The following is a 20,031-nucleotide window of genomic DNA, read 5'->3' as shown; positions in this document are numbered from 1 at the left end:
AAAGTTTCGAAATATTGGAGAAAAAGCATGCTGGCATTTTTAATAAGATGCGTTTGTATAAATACTACTACAATAATATAATTCATGGAATAGAAAAAACTGTAGAACAAATATTTAAAGACAAATTGAAGGCGATCATTAAGGTTTTGAATGATTACTATAAAGATTTATAGATTTAAAATTTAATAAGCAGCTTTATAAATAGTATTACTATTCAAATTCAATAAAAAGTACTATTTTTAGTAACTTTTTTGACAATTTAGGTACTTTTTGAAAAGTACTAAATGCTTTCTTTTTTTTATTTGTTAAAATTTCAAATATTTTAGATCTTTTCCTCCTATTTAAAAAAATGAAAATAAAAAGAACTATATTAGGGACTTTTAACTATTTTTGGTACTATTCGAAAAAGTACTTTTAGTTTATTTAATAAAATTTAACAATAAACAAACAAATTAATCTAATAAGTTTGAATACCTAGGAAAAACAAGACATATTTAGGGTACTTTATGAAAAGTACTATTTTTGGTTCATCCATTTTTTGTCCATTTTCTAACGTTACAGTATTAACTGAGAAGTACTAAACAAGAAGATACATATATATTTGTCGTACTTTTTAAAGAAGTTGGTTCCAATTTCAAAAGTTTGAGTAAAAAGTTTTGATTTCAAAACTTTTCTTAAAGATTCTTAAAGAAATCCTTTTTAGTTTTCAAAATTCAGGGGGATTACTACGTAATTCGATTCGTAAGTAAACGCTTTCTAAGGTATTTTTCTTAATTGTATCATCATACTATTGAAATATTTTATTAAAGAGTTTAGTTTTCAAAATTTTTCATGTGGAGCTAAAAATTCCTCTTTAATTTTCAAAATTCTGGAGGGTTATTCGCTAATTCGATTGAAAAGTAAACATTTTCTAAGGTATTTACATAAAATGTTCAACATTTAAATTTTCGAATCAAGATCTTTTCAGAATTTTTTTTTTTACAAATTTTACCATTTTCTATTTCCAATTTCAGAACTTTCTAATTGTATTTAAGATAATTCTAATTATATTCCAGAAAATTACAATTTAATTTCAGAAATTTTCAATTAAAATTCAGATAATTCTAATTAAATTTCAGAATTTTGCATTTATATTTCATAAATTACTAATTGTATTTCAGAATTTTCCATTAGTATTTCAAAAAATTCTAATAGCAATACAAATTTCTGAAATGCAGTTAGAAACTTCTTAAGTATAAATTAAAAAGTCTGAAATACAAATAGAAATTTCTGAAATACATTTGGAAAGTTCTGAAATACAATTAGAAATTTCTGAAATAGAAATAAAAAATTCAATTAGAAAATGCTGAAGTATATGCTTAGTTTTATTGTGTAGGGTATCGTGAAAAAGGACATATAGACGCAAATCATCAATTTATTTATTAATGCTAAAATGACCCATAAATTACATAGAAACACCAAATGCCCACCACCCAATAGACTTCTTACTACTGACTTGACTGACTGCCTTGTGTTTATGATAATGTTGTATTTTTTTTATTTTTTTATTTTTAAAACTTTATTATTGTTATTGCTGCTGTTGTTGTTTTGAATTTTTTTAAATAGAAACAATGTGCGAGGATTTTATGCAAAAAAAAAAACAACAACTAATCACATTCTGTTTATTGCAATGCAAAACAATAATTCTGTAAATTGAAATAGAAAGTTTTTTTTTTCTAAAAATATACACAAAATATATTTAAAAATAAGTAACGGCTAATCCCTCAAATATCGGACAATTTAACAATAATTTATTGTAATGACGAGAAAGCTCAAGGTCTTTGTTGATTATGGCATACGTTAGAGAACGGAATTTGGTATTTGAAAACAATTGAATGGAGGTGTTTTTTTAAAATGTAAAGATGGAAATTTAGATGTTATAAGAGTTAAAATGAAAATGTATGTTTTTAAACTAAGGTTCCAATTCGAGAAAATTTTCCCAAGAATTATCGGGTTTTATTATCCGCAATTTTCCGATACAAATTTCCTGGGAATTTCTATATAAGTTTTCTTCCTGATGTTACAATATTAGATTCGTTGTAAATTCCATTATATCCAGACATTTTTTCGCTTCCAGATAAAGATATTCGGATTAAAATTATCGAATTTTTGTCAGCCGAACTAGAATTGTTCTGCTTAGCCTTTTAACATAGTCGGACCCATATTATTATTACAGAAATATTTAAACGACAAAAGTACTAACTAATTCCAACTAATTTACACATTTCTTCTTATTTATTGCAGAAACAAATGATACACATTCACTCTCATCTGGACGTGGCAGTACATTGTACAGTTCATCTAGTTCGCTATCAAGTGGCGGCAGTAATGGCAGCAGCAGCAGCAGTGGTGGCAGTGGCAGCAATACAATGTCATCACCAGTTGGTGCTGGTGTAAGTAGTAAAAATCAAATGCATAATACAATTATGATGATGAAAGAAATTGAGTGTTAGCATAGGATAGTAGGATCAATACAAATAGAAAAAATCAAACAATTGAAAAAGAAAATCAAACAAAAACTAAAATTTAACTGCCACTTAGAGAAATTCTATTTCTAATTATTACTTTTTTTTCTGTTTAAGTTAAATTTTTGTTTATTTATTTTTGTTAAGTTTTAAATCTTGATACGTTTTATCTTTTTTTTTTATTAATTTCTACTCTATTTTTAATTAATTAATAAAATATACACTTCTCTATATGTCTAAACAAACTACGATCTCATAAAAAAACAAATTGCTTTAAAAAAAATAAAAAAAAAATTACTTTAAACTTGAAAAATTATTACACACAAACAAAATCACTCAAAAACACCAATTGAAAATTTGAAAAATTATAAAAAATATACACTGATGCAAAATTTGTAATGTTGTATAAATATTGTAATTGTTATAAATAGTTACAAACTGCTATGCCCACAACACTATCGCCTGTGATAAACAAAATCAACAACAACAACAGCAGCAGCAACATCAACAACAACAACAATATAAATTCTACATCACCAATATCAATTAATAGCAACAACAACAGCAACAATGTTGTCATGCAACTACAAGTACAACAGCGTCAAAAAAATACCACCACCATACAAGCTGTAGCAATTCCTAATCAGGGTGGAGGCGGAGGTGGTGGCATTAGCAGTCCACCAGCTGGTAGTCCTACGGCTCTTGTTACATTTGGTAGCAGTCTACCATTGTCATTGACAGCCAAAAATATATCAGCTACTGCTGTTACCCGTGGCTCACCCACACCCTCGACACCCTCACCGTCGCCGTCCTCTTCGAGTGGTGTCTCCTCGTCATCATCATTGATCTCGTCATCACCTCCCATTAATGGGGTGATTAGTAATGGTCGCAATGTGACCGTTAACATTCCTAATGGTTTGAAATTGCAAGCAGCAGCTGCTGCTGTAGCCGGTGCTGGTATAAATGGTGGCGGCGTCGGTGTCGGCGGTCTTATGGCCGGTGGAATTGGTAGTGCTACAACAGCCACAGCTGCTGCAACCATATTGGCTACTACAGCACCCGCACAAGGAGTTAATAATACAAATAATGGTGAGTTTTTAAGAAACCGTAAACAAATTCTTTAATTTTTAAATAGGTTAAGTAGAATTTGGAGCTTAAAATGTGTTGCTTTATAGTATATTGTATATAAGTTACTACTTGTGTTTTGAGATTTGTTATAAGTAAAGTATACGTTCTCAGAACGTTTATTTTTACAAGAACCTGCATAATTTATCTTCATTAATCAAATTTGGATGGTGCTATAACAGTACCCGTACACCTTTGATCTATTCTTGCGTAAGAACCGATTTTGCACGGTTTTTAAGAAACTCATTTTGTACCGATCTTGATCAACTTAATGGCCTGGATGTTTTATATGGCAATATTTTGTAAAATGTTATAAATGTTAAAACTTAACAACAATTTGCACTATTCCTGGCCATCACGGTTTTTAAAATTTATTACTTTTTCCTCCAGCATCAGTTTCGTAAAAATCATACAAAATATTTTGTTTTGCCAGAAATTATCGATGTTGTGCTTGATCGCAACCGATTATTCAAAATGTTTAAGTGAATTTTCTTGAAATAGGGACATGTTGGGACATTGATTCCACTTGTGATACGGAAACATTTTTATAATCAATAATATATTGGAAAAATTTGATCGCGTTGTTACAAAAGGCGTCATCAGAACATAACAAAATTTAACAGTGTTTGTCAAGGCGAGTCAAATCTTACACAAAACATTATCAAATTGTTTACACAGTTTTATATCCAAGTTAGATAGATAGATTTGAGCAGTGTATTCTATAAGTACACTTCAACAAGTAGACCCAAATGATCCATTATAATACCCTTTAGAAATATAGGTGTGAACTAGATGCAAAGAGAAGAAATTAAATTGGAGAGAAAAAGAAGGAAGTCAGATGATATAAAGAGAAATAAAATGAAAAACCCAGCCCAAACAAAAATAAAAAGGCCGTGAAATAATTGTAGACTGCGATTCTCAGAGTCCAGTTACGTAAAATAGCCAGTCTATTCCCCTGATAAAGCTTAGATCATATCTAGCTATATTCTCCAGTTCATCATGGAATCTTTCCCATAGCCTTTTTACCTTAGACCCTGTAATCTGTGACAGTTACACAGAATATGTTCCACTGTTTCTAGTTCCTCAATATCCTCGCACAACCTACAGAAGTTCTGTTATCACTCCTACTAAAGACCTGAGACTTTTGCAATCCAACTCAGTTAGTATTCTGATTGCCTTTGCGTCTAAACTTGGTCAAATAGTCCTAGACACCCTGCAACCGTCCTACTACACCAGGATTGATTCGTACAGTCCCGAAATCTTATAGTAGTGGCATATAGGAGGTTTAACCTCCCAATCCCTATTGATATAGTCCAGATCTGAACCCTGTCTGGCCAGTTCATCTGCTATCTCATTTCCCTGTATGTTACACTGCCCTGATACCCAACACAATGTGATTGTAGAGGCCTCTTACAGTTCAGAACTATGTTCGAGTGTACCGTATGGTATTTCATGCTTCCTCACTACAGAGGCAGATTCCCTATCCTCAAACCATCTCATTATAAAGCTACATTCAGACAGAATATTGATTACACGATGAGTATTCGTTTCCTTGCCAATGCAGAACAGTTGTATAGGAAGTTTTATGTACTCCTCACACAGAAAACACCTATAGAAATCATTGTACTCAATGTTTATGAAAACAATTTTGACTTTTCTCCATTCCAAAAACGTTGCAAGAATTGTAAAAGAATTGTTCCATAATCGTAATAAACAATATTTTGAAGAAAAAACAATAAAGCCATTTAAATGCTAAATATGTATTTGTTTTAAATCATGTTTTTTTCCTATCTAAACATAAGTAGTAACCTAGTAAGGTATTTAAGCTAAGTTCATTAAATTTACTAGAGAGATTAAACATTTTTGAAATCTATTTCTGAACATAACATATGTATGTCAAATATAGTTTAAGTCATTACCTTTCGAAAATCTCGCCATACTCTTTACTTTTCAAAGGTACATACATCCATCTATAAAAATCTCATCCTTACTTTAAGTTTTTCTATTGGCATTTTTTCTTTAACATTTGTCTATTTTTATTTTTTTTATTTATTTGCATTTCCTACACACACAAAAAATCCACCTAATAGCCATAATGTTGCAAGCATTACGTGGTTGCCATTTGGTATAGAAACCAATTTAAATAGAAAAAAAAACAATATTGGCCAAATAATGAAAATCTGAAAAAAATCACACAAAAATCAAGAGGATTGATTCAACAACGAACTTGCTATAGAATTGAAAAAAAAACAAACACTTTCTAATTAAAAGTGGAGAAAAATATAATTAAAATTACTACTAATAAATAAATAATAAAGAAAAAAAAAAACAAAAACGAAGTAACACAACTCATCATATCACCTACAAAATCCAAAAAAACAAAAACTATATCACAGCTATTGAAAAAAATTAAATACCACCCAACATGTCCCGTTTCTATCAAAAAACAAACATTCAAAATCCTACAAAATTTTATGATTTCCTCCTCTATTAAATTAAACAAAACAATCTAAGCACCACCCGTATAATAAAGGCTGTTTGTAAATATTTGAGAAAATAAAAATAAATAAAAACCATAAGCCACCTCCACCATATTTCTTAATTTTCTATTTTTTTTAAAAAAAAACCAAACCATCAACCAATTACCACCACCAAACCAAAAAAATAAAAATCCACCACAAACAAAATAAATCAAAAAATCATCAAATTTGTTTGTAAAACTGTTCTTTTTTACAATAAATCTAACTGAAAGGCCTTTAAAATAAACAAAATTATGCTTTATTCACAAAATTTCTCTAAAACATGTGAATAAATTTGAAAAATTCTACTACAAAAAAAAAATCAAAAATTTTTTTGTATATTTCTGCAGCAGTTTTGGGAAATCAACAACAACAACAACATAATGGCCGCAAGAAAAGTTTAACCTTAACGAACACCAACAACAATAACAACAATAATATGGTGGAATCGAAAAATAATCACCATCATCATCATCCACAGCAGCAGCAACACCAGCAGCATGCTAGTGAAGATGGTGAACAGCCGGCAAAATTTTTAAAAGTATTCAATACAACAAGCACAGCAACAAATGGCCATCATCAGCATCATCATCAACAACAACAGCAACATGAAGTTAAAAATCATGGACAAAAATTTCTATTAACCAGCAATGGTGGAATTTTACAAGGTGGAGGAGGAGTTGGAGTAGGAGGTGGTGGTCTTAACAATAATATGGGTGGTTCTATTGCAAATAAATCAGTTACTAATGGTTCTTCTTCGATGGCCTCCACAATAGCATCGTCCACAAATGAATTGTGCCGTCTGCCAGGTGGTGCTGAATTAAATATTTTACCCTCAAATGGTTTAAAAGTCGCCTCAGGTGTTAATGGGCCCGTGGCTACAGCATTTTATCATGCCAATGGCAAAATCACTTTTGTTAATGGGCCGCCGCCAACTACGCATCAACATCTACATCAGCCGCAGCAGCAGCTACAGCATCAGTATCACCATCATTCACTACAACACCCACCGTCGCCTTTGCCAAACTCTACCACTATCACTAGTAATGGAACAACAACTCTAACTAATGGGATTTTGCTTAAAGGTATATTCTTCATTCACATTCAAATTCATTATCCTCAAATTCACTTGTTTTAATTAAAATTTTTTCCTTGTTTTCATTTTCTAGATGCCACCAGTGTTACGCCACTGTTAGTATCGGCTGCATCATCAACCTCAACAACGTCTAGTGTTAATGGTTTGCATTTTGCTGGCAATTTTGCCCAATTATTAGCTGCTGCTAATACAACGGCTACAACATGTACCACTAATAGCAACAATGGTTTGTTGGCAAATGCCACAGCAGCAGCTACTACTGCCTCAATTGTGCCAATGGCAACAAATTTTCAAAATATTGTGGAATCGAAAACAAAAAATAATAACAAGGTAAGTTTTAAGTTAAATGAAATTTAATTAAATACCTATGCGAGTATAAGTGAATATTTTGTTTATTAGTAAAGTTTTTAAATTTAAATTTCTTTTTTTGTATGAAACTAATACAAATTTGAAACTTAAATGAGATCCTCTTACGATCCTCTAATGAGTTCCTATGTAGTCGAAAACAAATTCAGGATATTCCTTTAGAATTTCTGGGAACATTTCTTCATCAGGTATGTGTGATGCCAAGCGATTTATTTCAAAACGATCGATTTCAAAATGATGCAATGAATTTCTATCGAAAATCGATTTCCATTACATAACCATCAGTTTTCAAATAAATAATGCCCAAAAATTGTACAAATTTATACATTAGCTTCAAAACGATTTTCGAAATCCACAATCGTTATAATCTTAAACAAATTTAATAATTTCTCGCTGCGAAATGTGACAAATTTTTAAGTAAAAATACTTGAGCAATAGAATTTTCAGTACACACTTTGATTTACGTTATGTTTTGTCGCCAATTTTTCTATTTGCATTGCAAACAAATTGTTATATTGGATGTATGACTTAAAAATGCGGAATTTTTTTAAAATTTTTATTTTTTTGTTTTGAAACATTTGTATAACATAAAGTTATTCAAAATATTGTGGCCATTGTTAGCTATGATATTTTACCACCTTTCTGGCAACATATGGATTCCGAGCCAAACTCTGTTCCAAAGTGATGCGTATCTCAGAGACAGCGTTCTGCATCGATCGAAACAAATAGTATTCGGACGGGACAAGACAAAATTTCTCAACCACTTCATTCTAAATAGTTTTAAACAGGCATTGCATAATGTGGCAGAGCGTTGTCATGATGGGATATTGTGGTTTCATGCCGGGCCGAATATTCTGAGCGTTTTACGGCAAATGCTCGCTTCAAACGAATCAGTTGCGTTCGGTACAGGTTTCCTGTGGTGATTTCCCGGGCTTCACATACGATATCTTACGTTTCGGGTTATCGTAATGGATCCATTTCTCATCGCAAGTACTGATGCGGTGCAAAAATGATTTTCTTTTATAGCTTTCAAGCAGCATTTCGGTCATACAAAATCGTCTTTCAAGGTCTCTTGGCTTCAATTTGTGTGGTACCCAATTTTCCTGCTTTTGGATGAATCCTGCTGCTCGAAAACGTTTTGAAATTGCAGGTTGAGTAGCTCCCAATGATTTTTCAAGCTCTTGTTGAGTTTTACAACAATCTTCATGGAGTAACCCCTCCAATTCTTGGTCTTCAAATATTTTTGGCTTATAGGAGCGATCTTTGTCTTCCGTGTCAAAATCTCAACTTCTGAACCGAACAAACCATCTCTCGCACGTTGAAACCGATGCAACACATTCACCATAAGATTCGGTGAACAATCGGTGTGCTTCCGCTTTAATAAAGTAAAGCAAAACATCCCGAAAATGACGCTTTGTTGGCACAAAATTCGAAGCAAAAAAGCTTTGTTGTTTACACTATAATGTTCAATAACTCACTGAGAATAAATGACAGATATGTATACTTCAAAATGACATATAAGTTATTAAAAAACAAAAACCGCATTCAAGCTGTACAAGATAAACTTTTAAAGTGACTACACTCTAGGTTACTTAGATACACTTAAGTGACAATTGTCTTCACGCTACATTTCATGGGATGTATAAAGTAACCAATTGACTTTTCTTGCACTACAAAGAGCACATATGTGTCAAATTAACCAAAATATATAAATTGGAGTTAACAAAGTGATCAGAGATTAGTGACAATTACAGTATATAAGGGATTTATTGACTACTTGCTTAACTGCTGGGGTAAAACGCTGCTGTAATAGCATTTTAACAAGAAAGGAATTTGTTTTATTTTCTTTTCTGAAAAACTGTGATCAACGTTCTAAAAAAAACGGAAAACTATTAAATTTTTGTCATTAATTTTATCACGTTATGAGTAAAAGGGTAGGTTTCCTGGCAAAATTTTGTTTATTTGGCTTCGTTGTGTATTCTTTTCTAAAGAAAGGCAGATGAAACCTAATACTCCTATGGCCTTATTAATAGTTTGCGAAATGTGAGAATTAAAACTTAATTTATTATCAAGTAATACGCCAAGATCAAGAAATGCATCAAATTTATCAACTTAATACTCATTAATCGAGTATCTACAGAGGTTGATGTTTGATTTTGCAACAGCTCTACTGCCGTCTCAAGGTCTACCAAGAAGGAAAAACTTCTGGTTGATCGTTAACTCATTAACAACCTCTATTTTCACTAATTCACTTTTTATTTTCTTTTGCAGTCCTCTATTGTTACTTGGCGTTCTGGAGCTGCTACTACTAATTAAACTCAAAACATGGCAATGAAATATGGAAAATGGTTGTAACAAATACAAAATCAAGGCCTTTATAAATATATGTATATTTAGCTTGACAATAATTAGTCAAAGCTATAATAACAACTAAAAAGCCTCAGAGAAAAACTATACTCGTTTGTGTGCAAAAGCAAAGACGTCAGCAGCAGCAGCAGATGTAGGAAACAAAGAGTAACGACATCAAGTCGTACATACTACAACAACACTATCTAAAACAACAACAACAAACAAGATTGATAAAGAAAATTAAACAAATTAACAAAAAATGAAAATGCTCCCACCTTTGTCAAATAAACATGACACAAATCACACAAAAAAAAACAAACAAACCAACAAACAAAAAAGAGAACAAACTGCAACGATTAAACTCTATATTTAATTTAAGGTTAAATTTAAAACAAACAAACAAAAAAAATCAAACATCATTTTACAACAACACCCACACTGTTCCCGGATTTAGACAGTCAAACATTTTCAAAAAATTTACATACAACAACACAGTTTTCCTTTCTTTAGGCAACGATTGAGATAACCAGTTTAACACAGAAGCGCTACAATTATTGATGAATGATTAATTCTTTGTTTTTTTTTATAGAGCAAGACAAAAGTAAATTTAAACAAAAATAAATTAATAAACACTAAACAGTTCCGCCCATCATTAGCATCAACGATTTTGCAAAACACAAAAGAAACAAACAAAGAAAATTTTACAAAAAGAAAAATTTAAAGAGGAGAATATTATAAAAATAAACTAACTGAAAATTCTTTAAAAATACATATAATAATTTTGTCATAGATTTATACACACACATACACATAGAATGTTTATATCATGAAATGAAAATCCCGAGCCACCAAAATCCATATACTACTAATGATCTTTTTTTGTTACAGTATGTTGTCGTATTGAACTTTTAACACAGCCCCACTCTCCCCAATATATTTCCAACTTGTTTAGTGTTTCAATTTGAGCTCTATTTATACAATTTCAAGATTTACTAAGTTTTTAAAATTAAATTAGTACATAATTCGTAATTAGATTCGAAATATTCAGAAAATTATTTTGAAGAAAAGCTTCGAATTGATTAATTTTAATTTAATCTTAAAAATGTCAGCCATTCATTCCATAAATCCATTCACAAATATACGCTCATGTTCTGGAAAACGCGATTTGTTATTTTTCAAACCGTAATCGGTTTGAAAAAGGCAAAACACATTTCACCATTTTCTGAAAATCACGCGATTTGTTATTAGTTTCAGTATACACTAGCGGTTTGAAAACGCCAAATTTTTAGCGTTTTCGTTTGTCAGAACACCTGTTTGGCGTTTTCAAATCGAAAACGCAAATTTCAAGCGATATACGCTTTTCAGAATTGGGCAATAATTATTTTATGAATACATTCATCTTTGCATTAAATTACAATGAAATTAATTCATTATAGGATTCATTCATCTATTAAATGATTAAATTATTTAAATTCAAATCTAATACAAATTTTTATTTCATTCAATTTGTTTTGTTATTAATCATTTACTATATGAATTGAGAAACGGACTTAAGCCTTTTTGTAATAGATTTGAATCGAAGACAAATTTAATCATTCAATAGATTTTATGAAGTCATGTCTTTTTATTAAAGATAAATTGAAATTAATTCTATAATGAATAAATTCTTAATGGAATGAATTCAATTTGTTTGAAAAACTAAGAAATTAAGACAACGAATTAATTCATGCTGAATGGTTTAATGGAATTATTAAGAGGATACATTTAATTTGATTGTATTAAGAAGAACTTTTTTATGTTCAAACATTTCATTTGACGCAGTATTAAATTACGCAGCTATAATACGAAAATTGTTTGAATTTGTTAACATTAAACATTTTTCAAAATTGTACCGGTATTTTGTGATAAAGTTCTGTTGTGTATTTTCGAATCGAATCTGAAAAAACTTTGTTGTAACAGTATTTTATTAAGACAAAAATTAATTTAACCTGAACTTTATCTCAGGGTGTGTGAGAGACAGTTCAATTTTTTATCTGGCGATTTCTTTTCCAGCTAAAATCGATTTTTTTCTGGCCTCTTTTTTATTACGTTTTGTGTTATTTTCTGGCGATGTTAAAGACCATGTTATTTTCTAAAAAGAATTGAATAATTTGATTGAATTTAATGAGAATGTTGCAGTTTTCGTTTCTGAAAAAAATTTTATCTTTTTACCATTTGGCATTTGATTTCACGCTCCTTTTATTATTTAATGAATAAGATCGAATCGAAGATGAACTTTTTGAACAACCAGCTAAAATGGAAGTAGTTTAAATTGAATGATATAGTCATGACATATATGATTCACTTAAACTTTGTCATTAATTGAGCTACTTCTTCATCATTTAAATTTTGTTGCTGCCTGTTTGTTTGTACTTAAGTAAACATGACGAATTTTCATTTGAATCTTTAAAACATAAAGAATTATTTGAAAGAATACAAAATATACCGGGATTACTACTCAATTGGAAATGGTTTTAATGTTTCTTGAAACGCTTGTTTGTACACTTTTTGCAAGAGGCTAGGTGAATGAGGTATGAACAATCACTTATTTATACCCCACAAAAGGTTGAGCTGTAAGGGTGATGGAGATGACCCCTCAATTCTTAAAAAAATCAAGTGTTTAAGACGAATTATGAGAACTCTTATTGATGTGATAAAGAGTGAACTATTTTTTGGCATTTGCCAAGTTAGATTTGTGCTTAGAAAATGGTCACTTGTTACATGAGGCGACTTGTGAGAGCTCTCATGGACTGGATAATGATTGACCCACGTTTGTTTTTTTTTTGCCTTTCTTATTGCTTTAAAGACATTGCATTTCGGCACGTTTTTACCGAAGTAATTTGTTGGAGATTTGGCTCATCATGAAAACTTTTACGGTCAGTTGACTGTTGAAATAAATTTTTAATATTTCAATATTACAACCAGACGCAAGCAATTTTTTTAAGAATTTGTCAAGAAATCTTTTTGGTTGCCAAATGCTCTTGCATTTCTACTAATTCTCACGATACATCTCATGGCTATCCTAAGGTTCCCGAACAGCATCTGTTCTGTAAACGATGATCTTCACATCACACGATTTTGTACATTGAAACATTTTTGATTACGAGTAAATCCTGCGGATCGGCTCAACGTTATTGTGAAGTACGAAAATTATTTAAGTGAGGTTATATCAGACGAGGCCATGCTAGCAATTTAACAAAATAGCTATGCAAAGTTTGGCATTAAACCAAAATAAGATTAAGTCGCAAAGTTACAAAATAAAAACACTGGAAATTAATTAATTTCTTTATAAAGTCCCAATCCAATAATGGTTATGTGAATTTCGATCCACTTTTGGTGAAATTTTAAATAATTTTTTTGGCTATAAAAGTTCTAATTACACAGAATTAATACACAGAATTCCATTCCGATCGAAAGTAGAATTAATTCCGTTTTTTTTTAGAAAAAGTAAAACAAAATATTTTCCGATTGAAACCTCTTTCAGTTTTCTAAGTGGAATTGATATTAGGTTAGGTTATAAAGGCAGCTAGTATCAACCAGCTCACTTGGGTCCATAAATTGGTCCCTTTGTGTAACCCTTTGATATTAGTTTGTAATAATAATTTCTTTACCGAAAATTTGACTCTGGTTTAAATATACCAAACGTTATCAAATTAAAATTGGAAAAAAGAGTTATTAAATCTATTGGGAATTAATAAAATGAAACGGAATCTAATGAAGCTAAAACAAAATCGTTCGGAATAATAACTGAAATTGAAACCATTCCGAATGAAGTGTGTGATAGGCCTAAAAATCTAGGCTGGATCCCATTGGTGCAGATGAATTTGGCTACAGTTTAAGTTTTTTTAATTCCAAAAAAAAAATTTACCTCATTCTTAAAAGAGTTTAATTTTTCTATAAGAAATAAACTTTTAATATAGAAGGATTGTTTGTTTAATAATCAACGTTAGGTCCCACAATTTATGTAGATTTTAAATAATTTTGTTATGAAAGATAACTAGAATACTGTTTTTAAGTGAAATTATTGTTTAATTATTTTAATAATCTGTTAATTGTTGTTTTATTAAAATTATTTTCTATAGAGTTTATTAAATAGAGTTCAAAATCTTTAAGCAGTTGGAAATTTAAAACATTTCAAAACCATTCTTAACAAATATAAAGTAAAAGCAAAAAAATAGTTATACGCAGCCTCATTTTTAATTAAAATTTTTAAAAATATGTTTTTTAAATTGAAACATTTTCAAACAAAACCATATAAAACTTTAAAATCTTTTTGAAAATATTTTTTTTTAAAATCGAAAAAATATTCACAAATAAAAATTGTTGTTTTAACGCTGTTAAGTAACAGAAACCACCAAAAAAGGCAACGCTTTATAAAAGAAAATAAAAATTTACTAAATACAAAAAAAAATAGTTAAAATCCCCTTAAAGGACCGGAAAACTCTCCTCTTCTAACCTAAACCCCCCTCCCCACAATTACAAATATGCATACATATACAACATAATTACAAATTAAAACTAATTTTAGCCGAAAACAATAAAAAAAACAAACAAACAAATTACTAATTTTTATGTTATAGAAATAAAAAAGAAGCAAAACAAACAGAAAAGAAAAATCATAAAAATAATCAAAAATATAAAAAAATATATTATACTACTACTCTATATACAAAACAAAAAAACTCACAGTGAGAAAATAAAATATTAAACAAACACGAAAAAGAAGAAAAAACACAATGTTAAGTTAAAAAAAATAATAAAACAAAAACAGTTTTTAAGACATTTTTCTACCCTGGGCCCTAATTTTCACAAACCATCCTATAAAAAAACCTTCCCCCTCCTCCTCAACTCTTCTCTTAACTTTAAAAACTCCCTCCCCTTTTTCTCAACCTTAAAAATCTAACAAAAATCTGTGTGTAATAATTTAAGCAAAATTAAACTAAAACAAAAAAAATCCAAAAAAAAATTATAAAAGAAATTCATTCTAAAAAAAACAAATTACAAAAAAAGTGGAAATATAGTCAAGTTATATAAAGTATACATAAATATAAATATATCTTATAAATATAAATGCAATTTGTATAAATTTAATATAAATATAAATCTAAACTTAAATATAAATATTAGTTTATAATTATTAAAAAACAAGCAAACAAATAATAAATTGAGAAATAATTTAAAGTATAATATAAATAAACAAAACAAGAAAAACAAAAACAAATAAAATATATTTAATATACATCTAATGTAATTGAATATACATAAATTATAATTATTATAAATAATAATGTATTAATTGTATGTTTAAATGTGTAAATTAATTAATTAATATTAAAAACAAAAAAAATTTAAAATAAATATTTGTAAAAAAAACAACAAACTGTGTGAAAACAAGTTCTATTTTCTATACAAATGAGCAAAAAAACAACAACAAAACAAAATCTAAAACTTGGTATTCATTTTTTTTTTTAAAAAAAAAGAAGTTACAAAACTTTTGCAGTTGGTTTTTCGTTAAATTTTAATTTGTTTTGAATTCAATTTTAGGTTTCTTTATTAAACTAAATTTGACTGTCTTAATTTTTTGAATTTTATAAACTATATTTTGGATTTCTACCATCAGTACGTTAATTGTTCTAATTTGTGTCAATATAATAATATGCCGTTGGACTGAATTATCCAATTTAAATATACGAACACACCCCAGCTGTCTAATGATGATACTAACATTTTCATGATATTAATGAAGTGAATTTATGAACCGAACCATATATAAGTAGTATTTCCATTAAATTCCCTTTTACTGAACTATTATAATGGGGGATTAGCTCATTAAAAACCAACATTTGTTGGAAATCGGGTTTCGAACTATTTATATCCTACAGCATAGTAGCGAGGGTATTATACGTTTATGCTGATGATTGTAAAGACCAAAAATATTAGTCTAACACTCAGAATCACTTTCTGAGTAGACTTAAAGATGTCCGTCCATCTGGCTGGCTGGGTTTCTTTCGTCCTTCTAGTAGAACACTATTTACCAATTTTACTATTGAACAGACAAAATCAGAACAATTTTGTATAAATTACTCAAACAGAGTCCAAATGTCTACTAGCCAGCGATAGTATGTAGGTATGTTTAGGGGGTTACTTCGTAATTTAGTAATTCCAGCGGCCACTTGCTACACTGTCATGCTGTTCTGCAAACATTTCTGCTTACCCATCATATATTCGGTATCTTTATAATACCAGCCTTAGTTTACAAGAGAGACAATATTCCCTTGTATGTCTATTTGTTTCGAACAATAATTCCGGAGCCGCAATTGAGGCCTAAGCACTTCTTTTTGTTTCGAACCATTACCTCAAGGCCTCAATGGCGGACATGACAGAATTTCTGTCTGCAGTATACCTCATAAATACCCTTACTCGTACAGCTTTTTCTGATGCCCAAATAAACGAATCCATCCTACTCCTAATATCCACTCCCGATAAATCCTCAAGGATCTTGTCGTCTAGCAAGCGAGAGCCTGCTTTTGTTAGTTCCGGCTTTCATGTATCAATCAAAGAAATCGTGCAAACACCAGAGATAGATTTAATTACAGGATTACTATCTACAATTATCATGTAGCCTGAAGCAAGGCCCTTCCGAATCCAGGGAATATAATGGATTTATTGTGGATGGCAACGGACCTAAGTTTGTGTTGTCAGTTTCCAAAATGGTTTTATAGATACAACTGGTATCAAATTTGAAACCAGAAATTTGTGGGTGTCCTCTGACAACGCAACTGAAGTTCAGTTGCCATCCATAATCGACCCATACTCACAGACTTAGAAACATCTGTATATGTATATATCAACGTGTCCCTAAAAAAATATGAACCGCCTACGATCGATACAGAAAAGTGTCTGTCAAATAATGGTATGAATGTGCAGAAGTCAATGTCCCCAAAGATATTAGATACATTCCAGACCTCGATGCATCACAGTACTGACACTGAGCGCTGCACCTACAGTTCAGCTTCTATCAGGAATATTATTTCGCCAAACATTCCATGATGGTCGGCGTCATATAGATAGGGTTGATATGATTCACCATATATTTTGAACAATCAGAATAAAGTCCATCTGTTCTCTGCACAGAATCCTTCCTTACAATAGTCTCAGGTACATATTTCCAACATATTTGGAAGTACAACATACTCGAATCGCTACCTCATTCCTACTAAATCCTTGGGTGCAGAAATATATAAATGCCATAAAGAAAAATCAAAACAACGATTGCAGTGTTGACCATGTTAACGATCTTCGAAGTGTCCATTCATCAATCCACCGCAAAAAAAGAAGGCGATGAATGTGGCTCAGTAGTGCATGATCTTTTTACCCAATTTATCAAAAATTACAATATACGTGTATGAACAATTACATTGGAAATACTATGCATTGGACTTTCAAATTACAGGTAAGTTTGGCTAAAGGTCTAAATAATCAATCAACCTTAATGTTAGTATCGCAGTTGAAAATACCGTTAGTCAACAAATACAAAATAAAGGAAAATTATCAAAATTAAATTTTGAACAATGCACAAAACGAGATTAATAAATCCATCACAACCGATTTCGCTTTTGTTCAAGAAAAACATCTAAATATCGAAAATTTTCAGCAACACAAAAGAACAATATCCCTCCAATGATACGCTAATGTGTTGGTTATTCAGATTTGAACCACTCCGGGTTTTTAAAATTAAATAATAAAAAATAAATCAGGAGATTTGTTTTTGAAATCACTTGATATATTACCATAAAAACAGTTCAGACTCATAGAATAACATAGAGACGTAATTGTCAAAAACCTAACTCTTTTAACTCTTGCAACAACAAAATACAAGTTATTCAATCTACTTTGTAATTGCATCAGACTTGATTTCTTGTATTTTTGTTTGACAAAATGTAGTGTCTCGTCTGAATGTATAATTATCTATGTTCAGACTTTTGAATATCAAAATTTAAAATTCATATTCAAACAAATTTTTTATGATTCCAGATCTACTTATTGCCATAGATAAGTACACATAGATCGGAAACTGTCATATCAAAGACATAACTCTGTTGTCTATAAATTAAGTAGTGAGAATGTAAACAAAATTATGTGAAACCAAAACATCAAAGCAGAACATCAATTTGTCAATTATTCGTTTTTGAAATCATTCGAACAGAACAGGGGGTATATTAAAATATGTTTGTTTAGTCGAAAGTTAAACAATGTGGTTTCGAACTACAGAACTCAAAAATGTGTGAATTCGTTTTAAAAACGAAAACGTTACTCGATTTCGGTTCACAGAAAAGGGAGAATAAAGTAAACAATCTGAAATCGAATATTTTTCCGAACTCTATAAAATTTATATCATATAGTATAAATTAAGCCCCTAATGGTTACTGATTTTTATTATATTTTATTTATTTATGTATATGTATTAATAATTTATTATAACTTTTTTTATTTCAGTTCAATTTTACAATACTGCATATTATTTCGAAATTCTATCAAACATAACTCAATTTAAAAAAAAAAAAACTATTCACTGGACCAACAACAATTTTCAATATTTACTCTCTACAATCATGCTAAACAAATTCTTTGGTTTATTTAACTTTAATATTTATATAAAATAAAATACAAAAAAACAAATCTGTGAAACTAAGAAAAAAGAAATATAAATATACTTTATCAACCCTGAACATTTTTTAAAACTAATTTTAAGATATATTAGTAGAAATTATATTGATGTGTAGCAAATTTATATATAAAAAAAACTATAAAAAAATCTATAAAAAAAAGTTTATACAAAAATCTTAAAAATAAAGTTACTCAACTCAAAACAAGTCAATGAACAAATAACATATTTTAAATTTCTTTAGAGCAATTAACGAAGATTATTTCTCTAATCCTTATTAAAAAAATATGATTTTCTTTCTAACGTTTAACGGAGAGAAGAGTTACAGTGGCAGAAAATTAGGATGTCAGAGAAAACTAAATACATAGTTTAAAAAAACAGTTTAATATGGCCAGTATTATTTTAATTTAAAGTTTATTTTTAGTTTGATATTTCATTTGTTGATTTCCTTAGTTTATGACGAATAAAAAAACTTCAAATTCAAAATCAGTTTATTGCCACTGTAATTATTTTCAAACAATTGTGATTTTAAAATAAAATAAAGACAAACAAATATTGTATTTCATAAATAAATAATAAAGTAAAGACTTGAGAAAGAAATTAAGTTAACTAAAGTAAAATAACAAAATAAAAAACAAATAAAATAATAAGAAAACTGGTTAATCGTAGTTAAATTTCAAAATATGGACTTAATATTGGTATAAAATATTGAAAGGCAAATTACATTTAAAACAAAATCTGTTTATTTTTTCAAAGGACACTCTTTTTAAGCTTGATTTTAAAATTAAATAAACAAAACCAACCAAACCAAAATCATATTTGTGATATTCAAATGAGGAATAATTAATTAATGAATTTTGTTAAAATTCCAAATTTAAATTGGGAAAATTTCTAGAAACTTATTTGGCATTAAAATTAATTTCAAATCTAATTTACAATTTAATTTTCTTATTTTCCAAATATGTAATTGTAAATTCTAAATACAAATAAAATGGCAAAACCATTATCAGTTTTGATACAGAATTCCAGGCTAATTGAAGCTGGGATTTATTTAAGTAACGAGAAGAGAATATTTTTTAGATAAAATACACAATTAACTAAAATAAATTCAACTTTCAAATACTTTGATATTCTGTTATCTGACGGCATATTTAAATTTAACTAACTATATAAATAATAATTTGTCAATGTTTTTGAATGTTTTAAAAAAATATATATATATATAAGTAATAAGTAAAAAATATAATATTATTTATCATACAAATTTATAAAAACCAACAATAATAAAAATAAACAAAATTATATAAGAAAAAAAACTACATGCATACAAAAATAATATTAACAAAATGTGTGTATGTGTAATAAATA

The 20,031-nt window shown here is 29.2% G+C and overlaps 1 protein-coding gene across 5 annotated transcripts in view; it reads left to right on the top strand.

Moving 5' to 3' along the window:
• The window catches only part of Mnt, a 90,579-nt gene extending 75,201 nt beyond the window's left edge, over window positions 1-15,378 (top strand). For 4 of the 5 annotated variants that reach the window (XM_065508746.1, XM_065508748.1, XM_065508744.1 and 1 more), the window contains 5 exons: window positions 2,284-2,432; window positions 2,936-3,593; window positions 6,499-7,233; window positions 7,318-7,574; window positions 9,882-15,378. In XM_065508746.1, the coding sequence (XP_065364818.1) occupies window positions 2,284-2,432; window positions 2,936-3,593; window positions 6,499-7,233; window positions 7,318-7,574; window positions 9,882-9,926 (1,844 nt within the window). In that variant the 3' untranslated portion in view covers window positions 9,927-15,378. The remainder of the gene's footprint in view (window positions 1-2,283; window positions 2,433-2,935; window positions 3,594-6,498; window positions 7,234-7,317; window positions 7,575-9,881) is intronic. The other variant, XM_065508745.1, reaches the window with a different exon arrangement.
• The last annotated feature ends 4,653 nt before the right edge of the window (window positions 15,379-20,031 follow it).

Source organism: Calliphora vicina, chromosome 4 (assembly GCF_958450345.1).
Source record: "Calliphora vicina chromosome 4, idCalVici1.1, whole genome shotgun sequence".
In the NCBI taxonomy this organism is placed as follows: domain Eukaryota; kingdom Metazoa; phylum Arthropoda; class Insecta; order Diptera; family Calliphoridae; genus Calliphora; species Calliphora vicina.
Note: the sequence above shows the minus strand (reverse complement) of the source record. Positions and strands in the feature narration are given on the sequence as shown.